The following is a 21,152-nucleotide window of genomic DNA, read 5'->3' on the forward strand; positions in this document are numbered from 1 at the left end:
ATGAACGCCCAGGATGGTCCGAAAAGACCAATATTACAAAAATGTTGTGGAAAGCTTGCGCTTCACTGCTTGTCAGGGGATCTCACAGCGAGGCCACATTGAAGATGAGGATTCAGCAAACAGGGGTAATGTCCGCGAGTTGCTATCTGTAATTGGAAAATTTGATAAAACCGTTCAGAAAAAGTTAGATAACAACCCGTCAAATGCAAAGTATGTGCACCATGACGTGCAGAATGAGATCAATGTAATGGCAGAAATAATTAGGAAACAATTAAGGGATGTTTTAAGCATAGTTTTGTGCGCACTTTTTGATCTCTTATTATTGTGGTTTCTATTGGTCTCATTCATGTTTTTATTGATTGTGACCTAAAATAATATAGCCTACACTTTTTGAAAGCATTTCTGACTCTTTGCCTTTTTAAGTTAATTCTATCTGATATTCTAATCTGCCGTCTTTAGTTAGAAGTGTATTGAACTTGGTATGTTTAGTTTAATTTGTCGCACATGGTAGTGGTGACCTGGTAGTCATCTGGCGCAAACTTAAATCCACACACTGAAGTAAGTGAAGTATTTGGGATTACGTTATCTATAACATGCTGCATCCATTTTGACCGTCGGAGATGAACGCAGCTTTGTGCGCGTCCGTCAGAAGTAGCCTAATGATAATACGATCGATTTGAATGACGCTTTTTATGTACCCCAAAGACTCGTTAGAGATCAAACGTCTAAACATATGTGACGATATGGTGGGGAGGTGTTGTAGTAGAGAAAAATGAGACTCATATGCTATCACCCTAAATTCATAGCACCCTCAGTAAAACGCCGAGCACCCCCATAGCACCACCAGAAAAAAATCTCTGGCGCCGCCACTGATTTGGACACATGTGACTCCCCAGAACTAGATTCATTGTGTCCAACTTGAGTCCGACTGGACTCCGATGTAAACCCCCAGACACACGATTCGATTCCGCTGGTAATTGGACTGGGCGCGCATGTGTCTCTCGTATCTGATTCAAATTGGACAACAACAACTTTTGCACGTGTTTGAGATCGTGCCCACAGACATATACATGCATCATATATAATGTATATGATATGATAAACGCTGCTAGACGCTCAGTTCTTGTGCTCCCTCTCATTCACGTTGAAATACTGAAAGCGAAAGTGAAACTTAGAAACTGGAACGCAACTGTTTGGGACAGAACGCGCTAATTCAGTGAACAAATATTTTCTTATTACTTTTCCACCCGTTGTTAGTCATGTAATCCATTCATATCGATGTGAATCAATCAATACTAATACAACTTTAACTGTGGTGTGTTTTTGTTTCATTTCACAATGTATTTACTGTATAATCAACGGTTTTGTTTCATTTCACAACGTATTTACTGTATAATCAACGGTAGCAGATGTAAACATTCTGCATTTGATTTTAACTGATCTAGTTTTGTCACTTCCATGTGCTTTGAGATAGAGCAGTTAACCCCCATGGAGACCCCATGGAGAGAATCGGATAGGATCGGAGTGCTGCCATCATGGATCCTATTTATTCAAGTCTCCTCTCAGACAGGGATTGCTATCAGCCCAGGGCCTCTTCAACTACCCCTGTGTCTCAGCCCCTCTCTCACAATCAGGAGGCCAGAGTCAGGTGACTCTCTCAGTTTTGAGAAAATGGTGATGGTCCCTTTTCAGGTCTTCTCTGTTGTCACTGGTTTGAAGGAGGGGTACTTGATGAAGGACGAATATGACTCATCTCGGGACCAGAAAGGGCAGTTCCACAAGAGTCTCCTCATTCATTTCTCTGTGGGCGTCTAGTCTAGGAGATTATGGGGCATTACTGAACTACATGTGAAGTACTTAGCTGTCTTTGCGTTGATTATATAAAATAGAAGTAGTTTCTAATGCTATATGTACTATATATATATACAGTGCCACTTGAAAGTATGTGAACCCCTTGAGCAATTAAGAGTTTTCTGTTGTTTTGCCATGATTTTTCATCACCAATTTCCCATAGATGAAATGTCAGGTTTATGTTTATCATTTGCATGTACTTGTTTAGAGGGAATTGTTTGAGTAGCCAAAAAACTACATGAAACATGGAATTAGTGTATTTTCAAAAGTAAATTAACCCCCAGCTGCATTGGTAAAGTCAAGCAGGTAACAAATTCGGTGCTCAAGGGGTTCACATACTTTCAAGTGGCACTGTATATACTATACTACACAGGGATTGTCTTGTCTTTTTCTATAAATATAATTGCACACAGTGTAAACTTATATACAGTACATGTATACAATCAATGGTTACTGCTGTGTTTTTCTGTTGTTTCATAGCCTCCCCGGGATTGTCAGATAGACAGTATAAAACATTTTTACATTTGAAATGATTTGAATGTATATATTTATGCCTGTATACTAAATGTGCACACACACACACACACACACACACACACACACACACACACACCAAATCCCACCCCTCACACTGTTACTCCTGAGTCGGTTGGCTTATCCATTGTTAACTTTCACTGAATGAGAGGTTGAATGAGTGATGAAGGATTAGCTTGCGTTATAGCACTCTCTTGTGGCCAAGGTAGGTAGCTCTCCTCAACTCAATTGATCACTGGCATTTATCTAGTAGTCGTTCAAAGGGAATTCCACAGGTTCCTCTTGGTAATTGCTAATGAAGTGTTTATCAACGCAAAGATCTTTGCGTTGATAAACTGCTTGTCAAGGGAAATAATTCCATGAACTGTGCTCTACATTGGTAAACCCATGCAGTTTGTCTCCTCTGTTTGTAAAATGATAATGTATTAAACAAACTAGTCAGTGCAAATATAATGTTTTACAGCAGTACTCACTGAATAGCTTCATACCATATTTGCTAAACTATTTGACAAAAATGACACAGACAGTGTCACAAAATCTTTTCTATTCTTATGTGTATTGTTTCCCAAGAAAGGCTTAATCAACTTACATACTGGGAACTATACCAACTGATTTTTAAAGGATATTGTAATTAAATGTAATTGACCCCTTTCTAACATGGCCCATATTTATCTGTGCTTTTACAAGACTGTTTCAACATGTCAGAGAAATACTGAGATAGTTATTATGGTTTTGTGTTGGTAGGGTTATAAAAAACGAATTACATTCTTCAGTAATGGAAAATATGCTAATGCTAAGGTTAGTATTATCACAAGGAAATAGAATAGGGGCGAGTCAGAAAAGTTGGATCAGTACTGAAGCCTCGCAACCCTAAGAAGGAGGTCTGTTTCATTATCAGAGGGTTGTGTAACACCTCTGTGTTTATTGCTTGTCATTTAGTAAAAGATTAGATAACGTGAGAGATGAGATGAAGACAAAATACTATTTATGAATTTGGGTTATGTGTATGGTTTGATTATTTAGTCAACTTCAGTAGGCCATAAATCTCTAAAAAATTCTGGTGATGTATTAGGACTCTTGATTTGGATGCAATAATACTACCAGAGTAATGCAAATGTGAACTAGTGACCTCACGATGTTAAAGGAAGAAACTTTGACCTTCAGGGCCATAAAAATCATGTCGGTTGTGTGATATATACTAGCTGCCATTAACTGAGATTAAGCATAGACATATTACATTTGATACATTAACAAAACAATAGCCTATTTAAAATTGGTCAAATTTGGATCGACAAATTACACGTGGCCTAATTATCAACAAGAATTCCATTTATCACTACGAGAAGGCACTGACACTTAGAATGTGTTCATTGAAGTCCTACTGGAATGAAATCGAAAAAACTTACTCCATCTTGAGCATGCGCGGTGCACGTGCAGGCATTTAAATATAGGGGTAAAGCTCTCCAAACCTTCAGAGAGAGTAGTTATCATAAGCGGCTGAGGCGTACACTCCCTATACAAATACAATGTTAACCTGGGCGTTAACTACCACTGTGACTGGATTATTGACGCTTCTGGCTTTTCAGTGGATGTTTTACCCTTACTTTTGGGATGATTTGATTTATTACTTAAAACTACGAAAGGTCGGGGCGGCGGTGAAGTCACGGATGACGAGTGGGGTTATCACCTATCTCGACTGTTTTGTTCACCAGGCAAGGAAAACTCCTGGCAAACCGTTTATTGTTTTTGAGAGTCAAGTTCTTACTTACCAGGACGTTGATGTAAGGAGCAACAAATTTGCAAACGTGTTTAAAAACGAGGGAGGCTTGAAACAAGGAGACATTGTTGCACTTTTGATGAGCAATGAACCCGACTTCATATGCGTCTGGTTTGGACTATGTAAACTGGGCTGTGAAGTCGCGTTCCTCAATTTTAACATCAAATCCAAGTCTTTTCTTCACTGTTTTCAGAGCTGTGGAGCTAAAACACTCGTCGTAGGCTCAGGTATACGACATTATCACTTGCGCTTGCATATAGCTGCTTGACGCAGGGTCTACTCCCTCTGGTTTAAGGTATAGCGATAGCCTAGTTGTCAATCATGTAAACCGTTTTCGACGTAGCTCATGTGTCGCAACTGCGTATGAAAAAGAATGCAGATCTTGATTATTGCCTTTTAAATCATGTTTGCGAGTTGTCTGTCTTTCAGCAGCAATATAAGGCTATTTCAGTATTGTTTTGAATTCTTATTTAATTTCTTGTTTATATGGGCTGAGGAATCATAGGTTGTTTATTTACTACACTAACGTTTCCGGCACTGCAACGTTGCAAACAAGGAGTGCATGCAGCACAATACCCATACTCAGAGAAATATTATAACAAAAGGCCTAGTTGCAAATGTGATGTCCGACACAAAAAGTGCCGAAATGTATGCCAGTAAAGTCCCTATATAAGGGTCATGACTCCCCGTTTGTTGCATGATACACTGTCACTGTCACTTATTATTTGATAGCATGTTGAAAGATAATTGACAGATGATATAACATAGGCCAAGTTCTCACTGGAATTTGTTCCTCTTCTTATCCTCTCACACCTGACACCATTTAAGGGTGTCTTATATCATGTGTAATTGCTTTACCAATTATCAGAAGGGTTTTTAAAAGCCGAGATTGTGTTCTGTTCAGCACTGTTAATACATTTCTTAACCCTCCTGCTGGTTTTATGACTCCCATCTGCACTCTCCAGTGACATTCATATTATTGAAAAAAAAGTACAACATCAGATCATCCATACCAACAGCAGCCAATGGTGGCAGCCAATAATATGTTTAATGTTACTTTCACTCTGGATCATTTTAATGAGCTGTCATTTTCCTGCCTCACTGATCTAGTGTCTCATATGCAACCCACAACATGCCCTACAGATTTTATTTTTTATCTTGCCGTTTAAAATATGTGTTTAATGTAAAGTAGTACTTCATGGTGTTTCATGTAGTGTGCTTGACATCAACAAATCTCAGTAGTTCACTTTTTAAACATGTAGAGGTGCAACATTTGCCAAAGAAGCCTAACCAAGATCCTGATTCCCCCTTCAATTTCAGTACCTATCTTTAAGCTCCCGTTTGAAAATGCAGTTTTTATTTAATTACAAAGTTTTTTTTAACTAGAATGGGATCCTTTACACGTCACAATGTGGCTACTGGGCAATGCGTAACACTGAGTCTGACCTGTTGAAAGTTGAAAACCATGCAGTGTTGCTTGAGCGGTTGGAGCATTGTGTTGGGGTAAAGGTGAAAGTGGTTTGCTTCTTACTTCTCTAACAGGACATTTATGGTCAATCAGTATGGCATTCAAACATTGCATACCTCTTAAGGGGTGTTCTACAAGGTTCAATACCTGGCCCCCTTTGTGTTCTTACCTTATTAATTGCTTATCGGCCAGACATTGATAAAGAATGGGATGGCGTGTCACTGCTACTTGATCATACCCTACAATATTGACCCTTTTATTATGGTCAAGACCATTTGCAACCTATTTTTGACTAAATTGAAGACATTACACTCTGGATAGGTAATAGCTTCCTGAAGCTCTATGACAATAAGACAGAGGTTATTATCTTTGGTTCTCCTGACATTAGTAGTGGGCCTGGTCCACTCACACCATACCAATTCCCTGTGGTAAAGAATCTTGGGGTGTTTTTCTATTCAGATTTAAAATTGATTTGCAGATACGTTTGGTTGTTAGTGAATGCTTCATTTTACCAGCTGAGTATTATTGCAAGGTGAGAAACATAATATCCCAAAAGATTGTGAAAAGGTGGTCTTTCTTTTTATTCCTTCCAGACTGGACTATTGCAGTGCACTTTACTCTTGGATAAAACAAGCACAAACCAAGTTACAAATGGTCCAAAATACAGCAACTAGGCTTTGAACTAAGACCAAGAAATCTGACCACAGTACACCAGTTTTAGCAGAACCACATTGGCTACCAGTAAGGTCTGGGGTTGTTTTTAAGGCTGTGAATGGACTGGCTCCAGCCTATATTTCCAATCCTCTGAACCCTTACAGTCCATCAAAGACTATGAGGTCCTCCAAAGAGCCTTTTCTGGTTTTACCTTGGTCTAATTTTAAATCAAAGAGTGGTGGAGCTTTTTCTGTCATTTCTGGCACTTTTCCTCCCTTCCCTCTCCTCACTTCACCCAATGTAAAGTCACTGTGTTGTTAGGTTGAGGAGTACCACTTTGTCAGAATTAATTGGAATGGAAATTGTATTTATTTAGTGTTTTTTTCTAAATATTAAGTATGTCTTCTTCTCTCCTCAGATTTGGTTAGCTCCCGGGAAGATGCACTTTGTAGCCTGAAGGACAATGGCATTGATTTGTGGGTTACAGACAACAGCTCCTCGGTAGAGGGGTTGCACACATTACTGGACAAGGTGGAAAAGGCTTCAGGTGAAGCCCAGCCGCCCTTGGAAACGACTCTAGCCAAGCTCATGTCTAACTTCCTCTTCATTTTCACCTCAGGAACCACAGGTAGGCCTCAATGCAAACTCACTGCCTGGGGGTGTTAGTCCCTCCTTCAGGGGAAGCAGTCACAGGATTAGGTCATTACCCACATCTTATTCCATGCACTCTGCTCCCATTGTACCCCTCTCCATTAAACTAATTAAAGTGTAAAGAGAAATTAAACCACTGAAATGTCAACATAATGTTTTTGGTAGGGAGGAATGGACTCATGGTTTGTATTTCATCCAGATCTCCATGGACTGTAGTTCAAAACTAACCAAAATGCTATCATTATCCATGGTGGTCAGTTGTTGGTTTCCTAATGAGAAGCCCTGTCTGGAAAATGAATATTCAGTAGCACAGTGGTGTGGAAGATTTTTTTATTTCATTTTTTGTTGTGATTTTTAAATTGAAAGTGCATTGACACACTTGCCCGCAAAAACCAACAAAGTCATGGTCCCCTCAGAGAGATCCAGAAGTCTTAGGAGGACTTAGCATGTGTGTAAAGAATGTATTAAAAATGTCTGTCACACAATTACTGCAGCCTGGCATGGAGAAAGGACACTTTTAACAGCTTTGTTCAACACCCATATACGTCAGTCAGTGCGTGGTTGCGAGGCCAACCAGCATCCTTAGAGAGTTGTAATTTGCCATGTCAGAAACAATCCACTTGGTTTTATAAAGGGGTAAATGTGTTATGGATTAACAGCACAGCCACTTCCTCCATTTATGTAGTCTCCAGTGCCAGTTTCCCACATGGCACCAAGCTTCCAGAATGAAGGCGGATTTGACAAATAGCCACGTATAAAAGGAAGTGTTTTGGTGCTGGTAATAGTTTTAAACAGTTTTTTAAAACAGTTTCGGCCATAAAACACTGATTATGTTGTCCTTTATCTGTTGAAAATGACTTCGGAGGAGGAGGAGTAGAGGTAACAATCATTTTTAATTTATTTTTTGTCAGTTATTCAAATCATTTATCATTTGCATAGGATCATGTGTTTGCCTGTAGCGACTCTCTTGTCATCTAAACCCATTCTGTGGTGTAGAGACTGTGACATGTGTTATCATTCAGCAAGACTTTCTCTGGTCATTTCCCTAGGTCTACCTAAGGCTGCTCGTGTGAGTCACATCAAAGCGGTGATGTGCATGGGTTTCCTGCGGTTATGTGGGGCCAAAGGCAGTGACAACATCTACGTCACACTCCCCCTCTACCACATGTCTGCCTCCCTCCTGGGCATTGGGGGTTGCATCGAGCTCGGTAAGACACAATGACATAACACATTTTGAAGATTTTTTAAAAAGTGCTTTACAGTAAAATAAAAATAATAAAATATGAATGTAACACAACACTAAGAGCACTTGGAATAGTAGCCTAGTTGTAGAATCTCCTGTGATGATTGAGATATTAAAAACTCAGAAAGTGCTTAGAAGAATAAGGTTCTCCTTCCTTTGGAAGCTCTTTTTTGAGCTGTATTTATTGTTTAAAGTAAAACAAAGCATTTAACAAAGGCTTTGTGCAGCTGAAGAGAGTACTACTTTTCCCGTGGCATGGACTTCCTCAGCTGAAAACCTACATCTCATGTAAGGTGTTAGCTGGCTCTCTACACTCACTATAGGATATTTTTGGCTGCCGCTGGAGGAAAAAAAACAAGTCCAAGTCACACACAATTCCTGGAAGTGCACTGCCCAAGCATGCCCTTGTTGCAGTGGTGTGTGTGTGTGTGTGTGTGTGTGTGTGTGTGTGTGTGTGTGTGTGTGTGTGTGTGTGTGTGTGTGTGTGTGTGTGTGTGTGTGTGTGTGTGTGTGTGTGTGTGTGTGTGTGTGTGTGTGTGTATGTGTGTGTGTTGCAGTGGTATGATAGCTGCATTTCAAGGCATGACTTGAAGGCAGAGCAGAGACTGTAAAAAGTGCATTGTTTTGAGCAACCATCTATGAGTGAAAACACATGGATCATCGAATCTTTATTATATAATGTATGTAATATATTAACTTATGCATGTACTATGCAATTATATATACAGCCGCGGAAAAAAATAAGAGATCACTTCAAAATTATCAGTTTCTCTGGTTTTACTATTTATTGGTATGTGTTAAAGTAAAATGTACATTTTAGTTTTATTCTATAACCTACTGGCAACATTCCTACCAAATTTCAAATAAAAATATTGTCATTTAGATAATTTATTTGCAGAAAAATGACAATTGGTCAAAATAGCAAAAAAAGATGCAGTGTCTTCAGATCTCGAATAATGCAAAGAAAACAAGCTCATATTCATTTTTAAACTACACAATACTAATGCTTTAACTTAGGAAGAGTTCAGAAATCAATATTTGGTGGAATAACCTTGATTTAAAATCACAACTTTCATGTGTCTTGGCATGCTCTCCACCAGTCTTTCACATTGCCGTTGGGTGACTTAATGCTACTCCTGGCGCAAGAATTCAAGCAGCTCGGCTTCTTTTCATGGCTTGTGACCATCCATCTTCCTCTTGATCACATTTCAGAGTTTTTTTTATGGGATTCAGGTCTCGAAATTGGGCTGGCCATGACAGGGTCCTGATCTGGTGATACTCCATCCACACCTTTACTGGCCTGGCTGTGTGGCATGGAGCATTGCCCTGCTGGAAAAAACACTTCTCAGAGTTGGGGAACATTGTCAGAGCAAAAGGAAGCAAGTTTTTCTTCCGGGACAACGTTGTACTTTGCCTGGCTGAGGTTTGTAAAAGACCATAAGGATTGAACCAAAGCCGACTGGAGGGTCTCCTAGTTCGTCTTCTCTGATGAGTCCAATTTCACAGTAGGTGCAAGACTCTGTGGCTTGTAGGTCTCTCCAGGTCTCCGTCTAACCATCAGACGACCATGTGTTGGGCAAAGCTGAAAATTGGACTCATCAGAGAAGACGAACTAGGAGACCCTCCAGTCCGCTTTGGTTCAATCCTTATGGTCTTTTACAAACCTCAGCCAGGCAAAGTACAACGTTGTCCCGGAAGAAAAACTTGCTTCCTTTTGCTCTGACAATGTTCCCCAACTCTGAGAAGTGTTTTTTCCAGCAGGGCAATGCTCCATGCCACACAGCCAGGCCAGTAAAGGTGTGGATGGAGTATCACCAGATCAGGACCCTGTCATGGCCAGCCCAATTTCGAGACCTGAATCCCATAAAAAAAACTCTGAAATGTGATCAAGAGGAAGATGGATGGTCACAAGCCATGAAAAGAAGCCGAGCTGCTTGAATTCTTGCACCAGGAGTAGCATAAAGTCACCCAACGGCAATGTGAAAGACTGGTGGAGAGCATGCCAAGACACATGAAAGTTGTGATTTTAAATCAAGGTTATTCCACCAAATATTGATTTCTGAACTCTTCCTAAGTTAAAGCATTAGTATTGTGTAGTTTAAAAATGAATATGAGCTTGTTTTCTTTGCATTATTCGAGATCTGAAGACACTGCATCTTTTTTGCTATTTTGACCAATTGTCATTTTTCTGCAAATAAATGATCTAAATGACAATATTTTTATTTGAAATTTGGTAGGAATGTTGCCAGTAGGTTATAGAATAAAACTAAAATGTACATTTTACTATAACACATACCAATAAATAGTAAAACCAGAGAAACTGATAATTTTGAAGTGGTCTCTTAATTTTTTCCGCGGCTGTATATATATTATATTTTTGGTAAGGTTTCTCATAGAGATTTGGTGGAAAAAAGTGATTATAAAATAACAGAAACCTCTTCCCACAGGGGCAACTTGTGTCCTCAAGAAAAAATTCTCTGCAAGTCAGTTTTGGAATGACTGCCAGAAATACAATGTGACTGTCTTCCAGTACATTGGAGAACTCTGTCGATACCTGATCAATCAGCCAAAGGTAAAAAAAAAAAATGAGCAACTTGTAGCACACTAATGATTTTAGACATCAAGTAGGCCTTTATCCTATCTTGTTCCTTTGTATATTTTATGTCTAGTAATTAGGGCCTGAGCTGCTGTAGGCAGCGAAGACCTATTAGGATTGTAAGAGTTATTCTTCTTATTATTTTTATTCTTGCGGTTATTCCATGGAAAACTCACCGAATTTGGCACGAACTTTATGCAGGGAATTCTAAGAACTTTGGCGGAAAGGATATAACGGGGCGGGGCAAAATGGCTCTATAGCGCCCCCTACAACATTGCAAATACCCCTATGCATTGGGGTTAGTTTGGCACAGCTCGACGAAATTCGGTACACACCTTCCTCATGCCCAGACGCACCAAATACTGTATTACCGCCATGGTGGCAGGTCAACAGGAAGTTGGCAATTTTGAGTGGAACGTGCGTTTTGACTGCGTTTTGGCCTGTTTGCATACCTCGCATCTGATCGAACTCCTCCTACAGATTTCATGGGAATGACTTCAAATTTGGTCAGAATACTCTTCAGCCATGGGGGATGAAATTGTATTACCAGATTTTTGAATTTCTCAAAGGTGTGGGCGTGGCAGACCCTCAAACTTTTACGACTCGCCGATGCTCGCCACAAAACGCAAAGTCACTTATAATTCCAGCATGCATTGTCCAATCCTGACCAAACGTCATAGGGTGGAAGCTGGACCCGGCCTGAACGCAAACATATGCCTATAGTGCCACACGCCTATAGCGCCACCTGTTGGTGGTTGGAATCGTCACTCTGTTCCCACACCTCGCATCTGATCGAACTCCTCCTACAGATTTAATGGGAGTGACTTCAAACTTGGTCAGGATACTCTTCAGCCATGGGGGATGAAATTGTATTACCAAATTTTTGAATTTCTCAAAGGTGTGGGCGTGGCAGACCCTCAAACTTTTACGACTCGCCATTGCTCGCCATTTACACACGTCGCATCTGATCGAACTCCTCCTATAGATTTAATGCAAACGCCTTCAAACTTGGTCAGGATACTCTTCAGCCATGGGGGATGAAATTGTATAGAGGGATTGTCCAAAATCTGAAAGGTGTGGGCGTGGCAGACCCTCAAACATCGACTCGCCACTACTCGCCAAAACCACAAACTCACTTCAAAATCCTGCCTGCATTGTCCGATCCTGACCTAACTTCATAGGGTGGACGCTGGACCCGGCCTGAACACATACATATGCCCATAAGGCCACTCCCCTATAGCGCCACCTGTTGGTGGTTGGAAACATTGCACATTTTCTGATCCTGACCAAACTTCATAGGGTGGACGCTGGACCCGGCCTGAACGCATACATATGCCCATAATGCCACTCGCCTATAGCGCCACCTGCTGGTGGATGGAAACATTGCACAGTCTCCGATCCGGACCAAACTTCATAGGGTGGACGCTGGACCCGTTCTGAACTCAGATATATGCCCATAATGTCAATCGCCTATAGCGCCACCTGTTGGTGGTATGAAACATCACTTTCTTTATTCTTTGCGCTGTATTGTTGTGATGTGCCGATGTACGTGGCATTCTCACGGCTCGCTCCACGCTTGACGGACGGCTGTGCGGTGCACGTCTGCCATCGACCAGCGCCGTGCTCAGGCCCGCTCATCACTGCTTGCAGTTTTAATTGTACTTATTTCTATTTGCAGTTGGAAAAATTGAAGCAGCAAAACTGAAATTCAAATGAAATACATTTACTTAATTCAATCATGCTTGGCTTTTAAATGTTGCTTGTCTTCCTTTAAAGCTCCATTAATGTCACACAAACGTGACTGACTGTATTGAGTGTAAACTGTTACGCTAATCTGGAATGAATCCTTGTTAGACAGAAGCAGAGACCGCACACAGAGTCCGAATAGCAGCGGGCAGTGGTCTGCGAGCTGATGTTTGGAGGGAATTTGCCAAGCGCTTTGGCAAAATACATATCCGAGAGGCCTATGGGTTGACAGAGGCCAGCGTTGGCTTCCTCAACTACACCAATGAAATCGGACCCATTGGCCGTGCAGGTTACTTCAACAAGGTAAGTCTGAAGTGGTTTTCTGCTCTCATGGCATTTGCTTGCATCACATCCTGACTTTGGATCCTTGGAATTCACCCAAAAAATAAGTCTGAAGCTAAATGTATGTCTCTTGTCTAGTGTTTAGTAGGAAACATATGGTCAGAAACATATGGTGAAAATGGTCTCAAGTCTATGGTCTGCTCATGTTTTTGTTCTGTATTGTAGCACATTAAAGACTTGCACCACCATTTTAAAGTTTGGGAGAAATTATATGATTTATATGGCTATTGAAAGTTTTCAATGAGAAATGTCCTTGTTTTTGAAAAAAAAGTCAAAAAATGTTCTATTCGAAAAAGCGTAAAAAATAGGCACATTTTCTGCCACTATCACCCACATTTCGTTAGCTTATCCTGAAGTATCATGTTTAAAAGGGTAATCCATCTTTATAAAAACCCCTTTGCAGTGACATTTGTGTGGTTGAAGCCTGTTCTGCTCTTTAAGGAGTCAATTAAAGGCCTTTTCATGCTACTTCAGTATCTGGAGCATCAGCGCTTGTGGAATTGATGATGGCCTAAAAATGGTCAGAAACAAAAGAGCTTTCTTCAGGAACGCATCAGCCTGTTATTTGTCTTATACATGATAGTTATTGTGTGCAAAGAATTGGCAAGAAACTGAAGATTAGTTGTGCACCACATCCTCTACAGAACAAACGGTCTCTTACAAGGATACAAAGAGAAGCGTGAGGCCCCGATGGCCAACTGTGCTGGCGGATAAGAGCAACAGAATCTCTAGTTTGAGAAACAAATGACTCAGGTCCTCACCTGTCCGCTTTATTAGATAGTGCCCATATGACACTGGTCTCATCTTCATCGTTGAAGAGGCTGTGGATTGCTGGTCTTTTAGGGCCAAGACTATTGAAGGGAAAAGACTAAAATGGAAAAAATACTAAGTGGAAGATGATTGAAAATGTGTTCAAATGTTAGTTTGGAAGACAGAGAAGAAACTTTTTATGAGGTGCAGAACAAATTAAACGATGGCCCAGGATAGCTTGACACCATCCCTCAAGCATGGTAGAAGAAATGTGATAGTCTGGGGATTTGGTGCTGGTAAAATATGTCTTAGGGTAAAAGGAATCCTTAACAAAGAAGGTTATAATGCCATTTTACCATAAATCCATTGGCATGTCATACCCTGTGGATGGCACTTGACTGGGGCCAATTGTATTTTATGACAAGACAGAGACCCAAAGAAACCCTCCACATGATGTAAGACCTTTTTAGTGAAGAGGCATTCGAGCTGTAATGCTACAAATTTTCAACCACACAAATTGTTGTTTCAAGCAGTAATCATTAGTTTCAGTCATGTATTTGCAATTCTTTTTGCACCTTATTTGATGGATACAAATATGAATTGTATTTAGTGGAAAATTTGTAAATGTCTTAGTAATCACACACTTTCAAACAGCAGTGTTTATTCACCCGGTAATTCATTTGAAGCGCTGTCAAATTGTCTACTCACATTGCTGTGTGACTGTTTATATATGCATATGAGTTTCTTCCTATAGCGGAGCTTGCCCTTTGACCTCTTGAAGTGTGATCCCAACACTTATGAGCCAATCCGAACAGAATCAGGAAGATGCAGCAGAGCAAACCAAGGTGAGGGGAGTTCTTTAAATGGGTTGAGCATTGTGTTAAATCATTGAGTATCGTACTGTTCAGGAGGGATTCCGGGACTGACACAAGTCTGTAATGTGATGGGCCCTTGCTGCCAATCAAATATTGAGGCTTTTATTTAGTAAAGTCTGGCTTCTTCCCAATGTGCATGGTTAGTTGTGTTGTGGTCAAACCAAACAACCAGAGATGGTCCAGTTACTTATTGCTTCACCTCTCTGCTGTTTTGAGGGGAGACTGGTATATTGGTGGCCCCTGTTTCGGCCATGAACCCATTCTTGGGATACGCTGGGAACAAGGAGATGTCCGAGAAGAAACTTCTCCGGAATGTCTTCCAGGAGGGGGATGTGTACTTCAACACTGGTGACCTGATGCTGCAGGACCACAGGGACTTTGTGTACTTCCGAGACCGCATTGGAGACACCTTCAGGTACACTTCCATTTGTCCCCGCGTTATTGATTACATGTATACTTCAGCATAAATCTGCTGTTGACTGGATATTATGTAATATGTTGTACTCAAACTTGCTAGTTGCTCAAACTTTCTCAGTATTATATCACTGACCACAAATTGCCGCATGGTCAGGTCAGAACTAGAGAATCCTATTCATCCCCGACCCAGGCCTTTGGTTTTTTTTAAAGTAACCAAAACCACTAAACAAGGCTTTCAATTCAACAAGTCTCCAGTAAGGCTTTCAATTCAACAGCAAAGACTCCAGTAATTTCATCTGTTTCAGGATACTTTGAACAGCCATCATATTTTAGTTTGATACTTTAGCAGACTGGACAGATTTCTGCTTTAATCTATTTTCTCTCCTTGACTCGATCTAGCACTAAGATCTCTTTTGAACTTCCTGAGAGACTGGTTACTTTCACAAATGCCTCCAAGAGAATTTTATATTGGAGACGGCATGTACACTGATAATTATAGGGTTCACATAAACCAGAGTACTAAGAATTCATTGAAGGCTCTACAAACAGCTGCAGAAGAACTTAAGTCTGTATTAATTGATAAACCAGTTGAGCGTATCTGCCTTAAAGTGATTTCCTGACAGAGCATGAAGCACCCAATGCTTTTCTGTCCCATGTTCCTACAGATTTCTAAGAGATTATTTGGAGGTGAGCCCTGTATGCTTGATATTAAACCAGATACATGTTTTATAGAGGGGGAACGTGAGATACAGATGCTAGAGTGGTTTCTCTCAGTGAAGGGAAGCCTTTGCACTGGTAAAATAATTTATCTCTAAAACTGACTTTCCAACCAGTCCTGTCCTGCATGCCTGCATATATCTTTTGTGAGTGAAACTGATATTTTATAGTATCCACTCTGTGGTGTAGACCAAGAGCAGTGAACGTTTAAACAGGTGACCAAGTGATCACTGTTAGAGCTCTTCTCCTCTCTTCTCTTGTCTTCTCTTCTCTGTAGTACTCTCATCTCTATCGGCCATTCCCCCCCCCCCCCTCCCTCCAATGAAACCCCATACATTTCCCAGGAAGGACATTAAGCATGTTGTGCCCCCCTTTTCTCCTTTGTGTACCCCATTTCTACATCACCACCATCGGCCCCTTGTGACCCTCTCCATTGTTGAGCTACCCCCCACCCCCCCGCTCTGGCATTCTGTCAGAGATTGATGCTCTGTGCCATCCGTCACAGCCACGACATTCCTGCCACTTTCCAGCAGCCATTCTCCAAATGATGTGGGCTCCTAGACTCAATACTCCCATGAATATCCTCATCTAGTTGTAGAGGAGTGCACAGAGAAGAGGTTTTTTTCCCTGCTTGGCTGTTGGCGCCCTAGCGGAAGTTCTGGCTGGGACTAATCGACATTGGCAGGGGCAACTCAAAGAGGCCAAGAAACCAGTCCACCGCAGCAATTCACAAAAACCACCCAGACGCAATGACGCAAGGACACCCTTCTTAAAGTGGCCCAAGAGGGTTGTGTGTGTGTGTGTGTGTGTGTGTGTGTGTGTGTGTGTGTGTGTGTGTGTTTGTGTGTTTGTGTGTGTGTGTGTGTGTGTGTCCTAGAGGACTCATAGTTAGGCCTTGGTTGAGAATTACCCCCTCCCTCCCACCATCCCCCGGCCCCTCCAATAGTTGAAGGGGTTCCATTGGAAGCAGTTACCATGACGAGAAGATTTAAGAGACAATAGGTTCATTAGTGGGGCCCTGCCATCGGGTCAAAAGCTTGCATCTAACTGAGGATTCTGGGAGCGTAGGGTCACAATGTAGCCGTTTGTCTTCTGCCTGTCTGGCAGGTAGTAGGGACAAATGGTGTGACGCCGAATCTGCGTGCCATTTAGGTGACATAAGAGCACTGCACAGTGATTTGTGGAGGGGACATGGATTTGAAAAGCATTTCGATCAGAACTCCCAAATTATTATAATTACCTCCAGCAAGGAGGTTATGCGATCGGGTCCGTTAATTTATTTATTTGTCTGTCTGTCTGTGGACAAGATTTCTTAGAAACTACTGGGCGGATCTTTCTGAAATTTTCACAAGAGGGGGATCTTGGTCCTGGGACACCCCAATTTCGGATCTTTGTTTTCACACCTGAAGTGACATTTCTTGAAAACCAATGACCGGATTTTAATGAAATTTGTGTACCTCCTTGCTGGAGGTCAGAAATCTCGGTTGTTCTTGTTATTAAATATTATATATAATTATTTTTTTGCTTGTCAAGAGAAAACATAGAATGGGATGCTAGTCCTTTAATAGAATTTTTTTATTGACAGAAATGTACCCATGACAACCTCTTTGGTAGATTAAGAAATATGATCAATCCCAGAAAATCAATCCCAGAAATCATTGAGGACCAACACAACTATAACAAATGCAGATATACAAACAATCCACAATAAGGCCCACTGTGTTGTAAAACAATAACACATGACTAGGTGTTTTCTGCACTCACTCACTGCTCTGCCTTCTTGGTCTATGCTCTGTGCTGGTGGATAGGGGTGGTTCGTGGATTGTTTCTGTGTGTGGTCATACTCCTCCTCGTCCCCAGCGGCACGCTACCCAGAGAGAAGGAGCACCACGTTCAGACGTTTCTCCTCATGCTGTGGTTTCCTTGCTCCTTGACCATTAGCGCCATCTAGTGTTGCAGAAGGACACAAAGCAGGAGGATAGGCAGCCAAGCATAATGTCTCCATTAAACTTTGGAAACGGAGAAGGCGTGGGTTTTGAAACAGTGAAACGTTGCCAACTATATCAGAGGAAATAATCAGTTTATGGTTTGGAGCTGCTAGAAAAAAAGTAGGAACATTTCTCATAAAAGAATTGTGGAACATGAGGAATCGTCCCTATGACAATAAAATAAAATAAAACTTGGTTCTTGGCTTGTAAAAGGCAGCCACAGAAGAGGTACTAATATGGGCTTGATGGGCTATCCGTGTGTTTCCTCCAGGTGGAAAGGCGAGAACGTCGCTACGACTGAGGTGTCTGAGACTCTGGGAGGTCTGGACTTTGTGCAGGATCTGAATGTGTATGGAGTGTCAGTGCCAGGTGTGTGAAACCAGCCTTTTAAACACCATTAGCCTCCAATTTCATATGATTAAATTGTGTTTGTTCAACAGATTGTCTTTCATGCTAAATCCATCTGCTGTTTTAACTGTATCTGATTGCACTGTTTTTGCAGAGGTGAAGTTGTCATGTAAAAGTGGAGTAAAACAGCATACTCAAAGTTGCACTGAAATGAAAACTACCTGCAACACAACCACACATTTTCATCATAACACAAACTTCATCCTAAAAAAGAAAAGTTAAAACGGCACACATCATATGATAACATGTGATATTCTTTTGTCACTCCTACTTTAAACCAGGAGACAGCCATTCACCTGATCAAGAAGATCTAATATTTAGTTTTTTTCAATATCAGGATATGAAGGAAGAGCCGGGATGGCAGCCGTTGTCCTGAAGCCCGACCAAAAACTGGATGGTAGTGGATTATACAACCATTTGGTCCAGAATCTTCCAGCGTATGCATGGCCATGGTTTCTAAGAGTGGAGGTAAATGCACATAATTAATGAATTCATTCAGTGACACATACTATATAACAATATAGTAAATTACAATATTAAAGTATATTACAATACTATATTATTTTTGTGTATTTGTATTTGTGTGTGTGTATGTGTGTGTGAGTGTGTGTACATAAAGACAGTGCTATGTTGTCATTCCTTAAAACATGTACATTAGTAAGTAGTTACTAGTAAGCTATGTTAATGGTTCAACATCTCATTGATGGGCATGCCTGCATCCTCTAAAGGTTTTTAGTTATGTTGAAGTTGAAGTAACTTTTTTTTGGCAACAGTCTGCAGTTTTACAGATGTCGCACTATAAACAATCCAGAGGGGAAAATCTCCTAATCCCTTTTCTGTTCCCCTCCCCTCCTCAGACATCCATAGACGTCACAGAGACTTTCAAGCAGCAGAAGGGGAAACTAGTGCTCGAGGGCTTTAGTCCCGTGGCTGTCCAGGACCCGCTCTACTTCCTGGATGTTTCCCAGAAGGACTACATTCCACTCACTCAGGCTGTGTTTGATGACATCCTCTCGGGCAAGATACGACTGTAGCCTACACGTCATTGAAGTGGTAAACAAACAAAGAGACATTCCTCTGCCCACTGTAGTCAAGTACTATTTTTTTTTTATCACAGACAGATGGCAGTGTTTTCCCCATTTGCATTCATTGCGAATCATCTATGAAGTGACTGGTGTAGAGTTGGATATTCTTGTTCAACTGCAATGTCATTGATTGTTTTTTTTTGTGTGCGACATTATTAGTAATAGTCTTTTGTGTAGGTATCTCTCATACAGACCACGGAGAGGCAGCATGCATGTGCTTCAAACTGACTGAAAGTGTTGGTCTGTTATTAAGTGCATAGCATTTACCTTTTGATTCAAACCTAAGGTGGCTGTTTTTAAATATAGCGACAGTGACATGTTATAGAACATGAACATGCTTTAGTGACTCATACCCCAGACACACCGGGTAGTCTGTGGCAGTAAATACATATCTCAGGCTTGGACATCAGTAGCCTGGCCATTACCAGCCTGTGACTCCATTTCATTCCGTCTTTCAGTCTGGGCCAACCCAATGCATTTTGGTTTCCGAGATGGGCGGGTGCTTATCTTGAGGTTTAAAATCATTGGAGTTCCCTTAACCAATCAGCAACGTTTAGTAAGCATTCGGTAGATTAAACTCTTCCCAAAGCCAGTTGGGAGAAGAGCTACGACGTCCTTTCCAATCATAAAACTTACAAGAAAATACTCTTGTTCTCCTTTTAATTTTCTGATGTTCTCGAGAGTTGAGACAACTTTTCCGATAGCTTTTCGTGTCTTTTCCTCCAAGGCGAGTTTTGCGTCACAGCTCTGAACTGTTCGCTGATTGGTCCTACAAAATTTTGAGTCCTGGAGACGATTGTCAACGGGGTTAGGACAGACTGAGTATGAGCTTGAAATCAATTCAGGCGGAAATACGTAGGCTGGTGTCACCAGGCTAGGACATCAGATGCATTTCAGTGAAATGCTATTCAGCATTAAGAATAACATGACCGGTATGTCCATTTTATGCTATGTTGTGACTTATGTATAGCTATATGAATGTAGCACATACCATCTTTTTATATCATCTTAAAACCAATAATCTGCAGACAAAACCCCAAGGTAAGATGTTTATTAGAATATCAGAAATGCTTAGAAGTTAATTAGATTATGGTTTTGAGACTTTTGCATCCCATTTGGGTCTATGTGGAATTTTCTTTAATTGAGGAATCGCGGTTGAGGTTTTTTTTTCTATTATTGACAGTTGTTATACCATCACAGTCCCAATTAATCTTGAGACAGTTGGCTATGGTGTATATAGATACGATATACTGGACAGGGAACTGGCAACTGAAAAGTTCAGGCTAGAGGTGCTGTATGTTCCCTGAGAGTGCAATGTTACTCAAAATCATTCTCTCTAAGTCCCTTTAAGACCTCCAGAAATGAGAATGTATCTGGAGGTTTTCAAATCTATTGAAATCTGACCTCTCTTTTCGTGTCTTTGAAATATTTGTTTGGTGACTATTAGTCTAAATAGTTTTTACAAAAGAATATTACAGTCTTAAATTATAGACAGAGATCCCATTGTTTTGGTATTGCAGAATTTATACAGAGATAGATGCATGCAGTTAAGAATGTATTAAAATATGGATGGAAATCTGCTGCACTTGCCTGGAACCTTACTAGCCCTGTACATAGCAACTGGGCCGGTTAGACAGTGTAGCTAGCAAGCTAACATAAGGTTTAAATCCTTAATTGTAAAAGAGTGCAATACAAATAGTCTTGACAGTACCCAATATTTGCGGGTAGTCAAGTTAAGGCTGTTACTTTCAGCTTGGGTGCTATGAAAGTTTCAATTTGTGTAAAAGGCCCACTGTGTAGCCTTTTGAGATCATGACAAGAAAACAGTTATTTCATCAAGGACATTTCTAGCCTGATAACATTTACCTTGGACTGTAATGTATATTGTACTGTCTATTAAAACACTGCTTGTTTAATAATACGATTGTCATCATTTTGTTGTGTTCTGTATTATTGATATTCGTCAACTGTTGTATATTGTCTTCATAAACTCTTTGTTAAATTCTCCAGTTCTACACTTAAAAAGTGTGCTCAGATATGTGAGTTTGTT

At 40.7% G+C, this 21,152-nt stretch overlaps 1 protein-coding gene across 1 annotated transcript; it reads left to right on the forward strand.

Moving 5' to 3' along the window:
* Positions 1–3,911: 3,911 nt before the first annotated feature.
* On the forward strand, positions 3,912–19,712 carry LOC308372153 (long-chain fatty acid transport protein 6; the record flags this gene model as incomplete). Its single annotated transcript, XM_080847279.1, has 10 exons — positions 3,912–4,389; positions 6,703–6,912; positions 7,985–8,143; positions 10,626–10,750; positions 12,629–12,823; positions 14,367–14,457; positions 14,704–14,902; positions 17,881–17,978; positions 18,355–18,485; positions 18,875–19,712. The coding sequence occupies 10 exons, from the start codon at positions 3,912–3,914 to the stop codon at positions 19,049–19,051; spliced, it is 1,863 nt and encodes a 620-aa protein (XP_080703405.1). The 3' UTR covers positions 19,052–19,712.
* Positions 19,713–21,152: the final 1,440 nt, after the last annotated feature.

This window comes from Sprattus sprattus (assembly GCF_963457725.1).
Source record: "Sprattus sprattus genome assembly, chromosome: 11".
Lineage (NCBI taxonomy): Eukaryota > Metazoa > Chordata > Actinopteri > Clupeiformes > Clupeidae > Sprattus > Sprattus sprattus.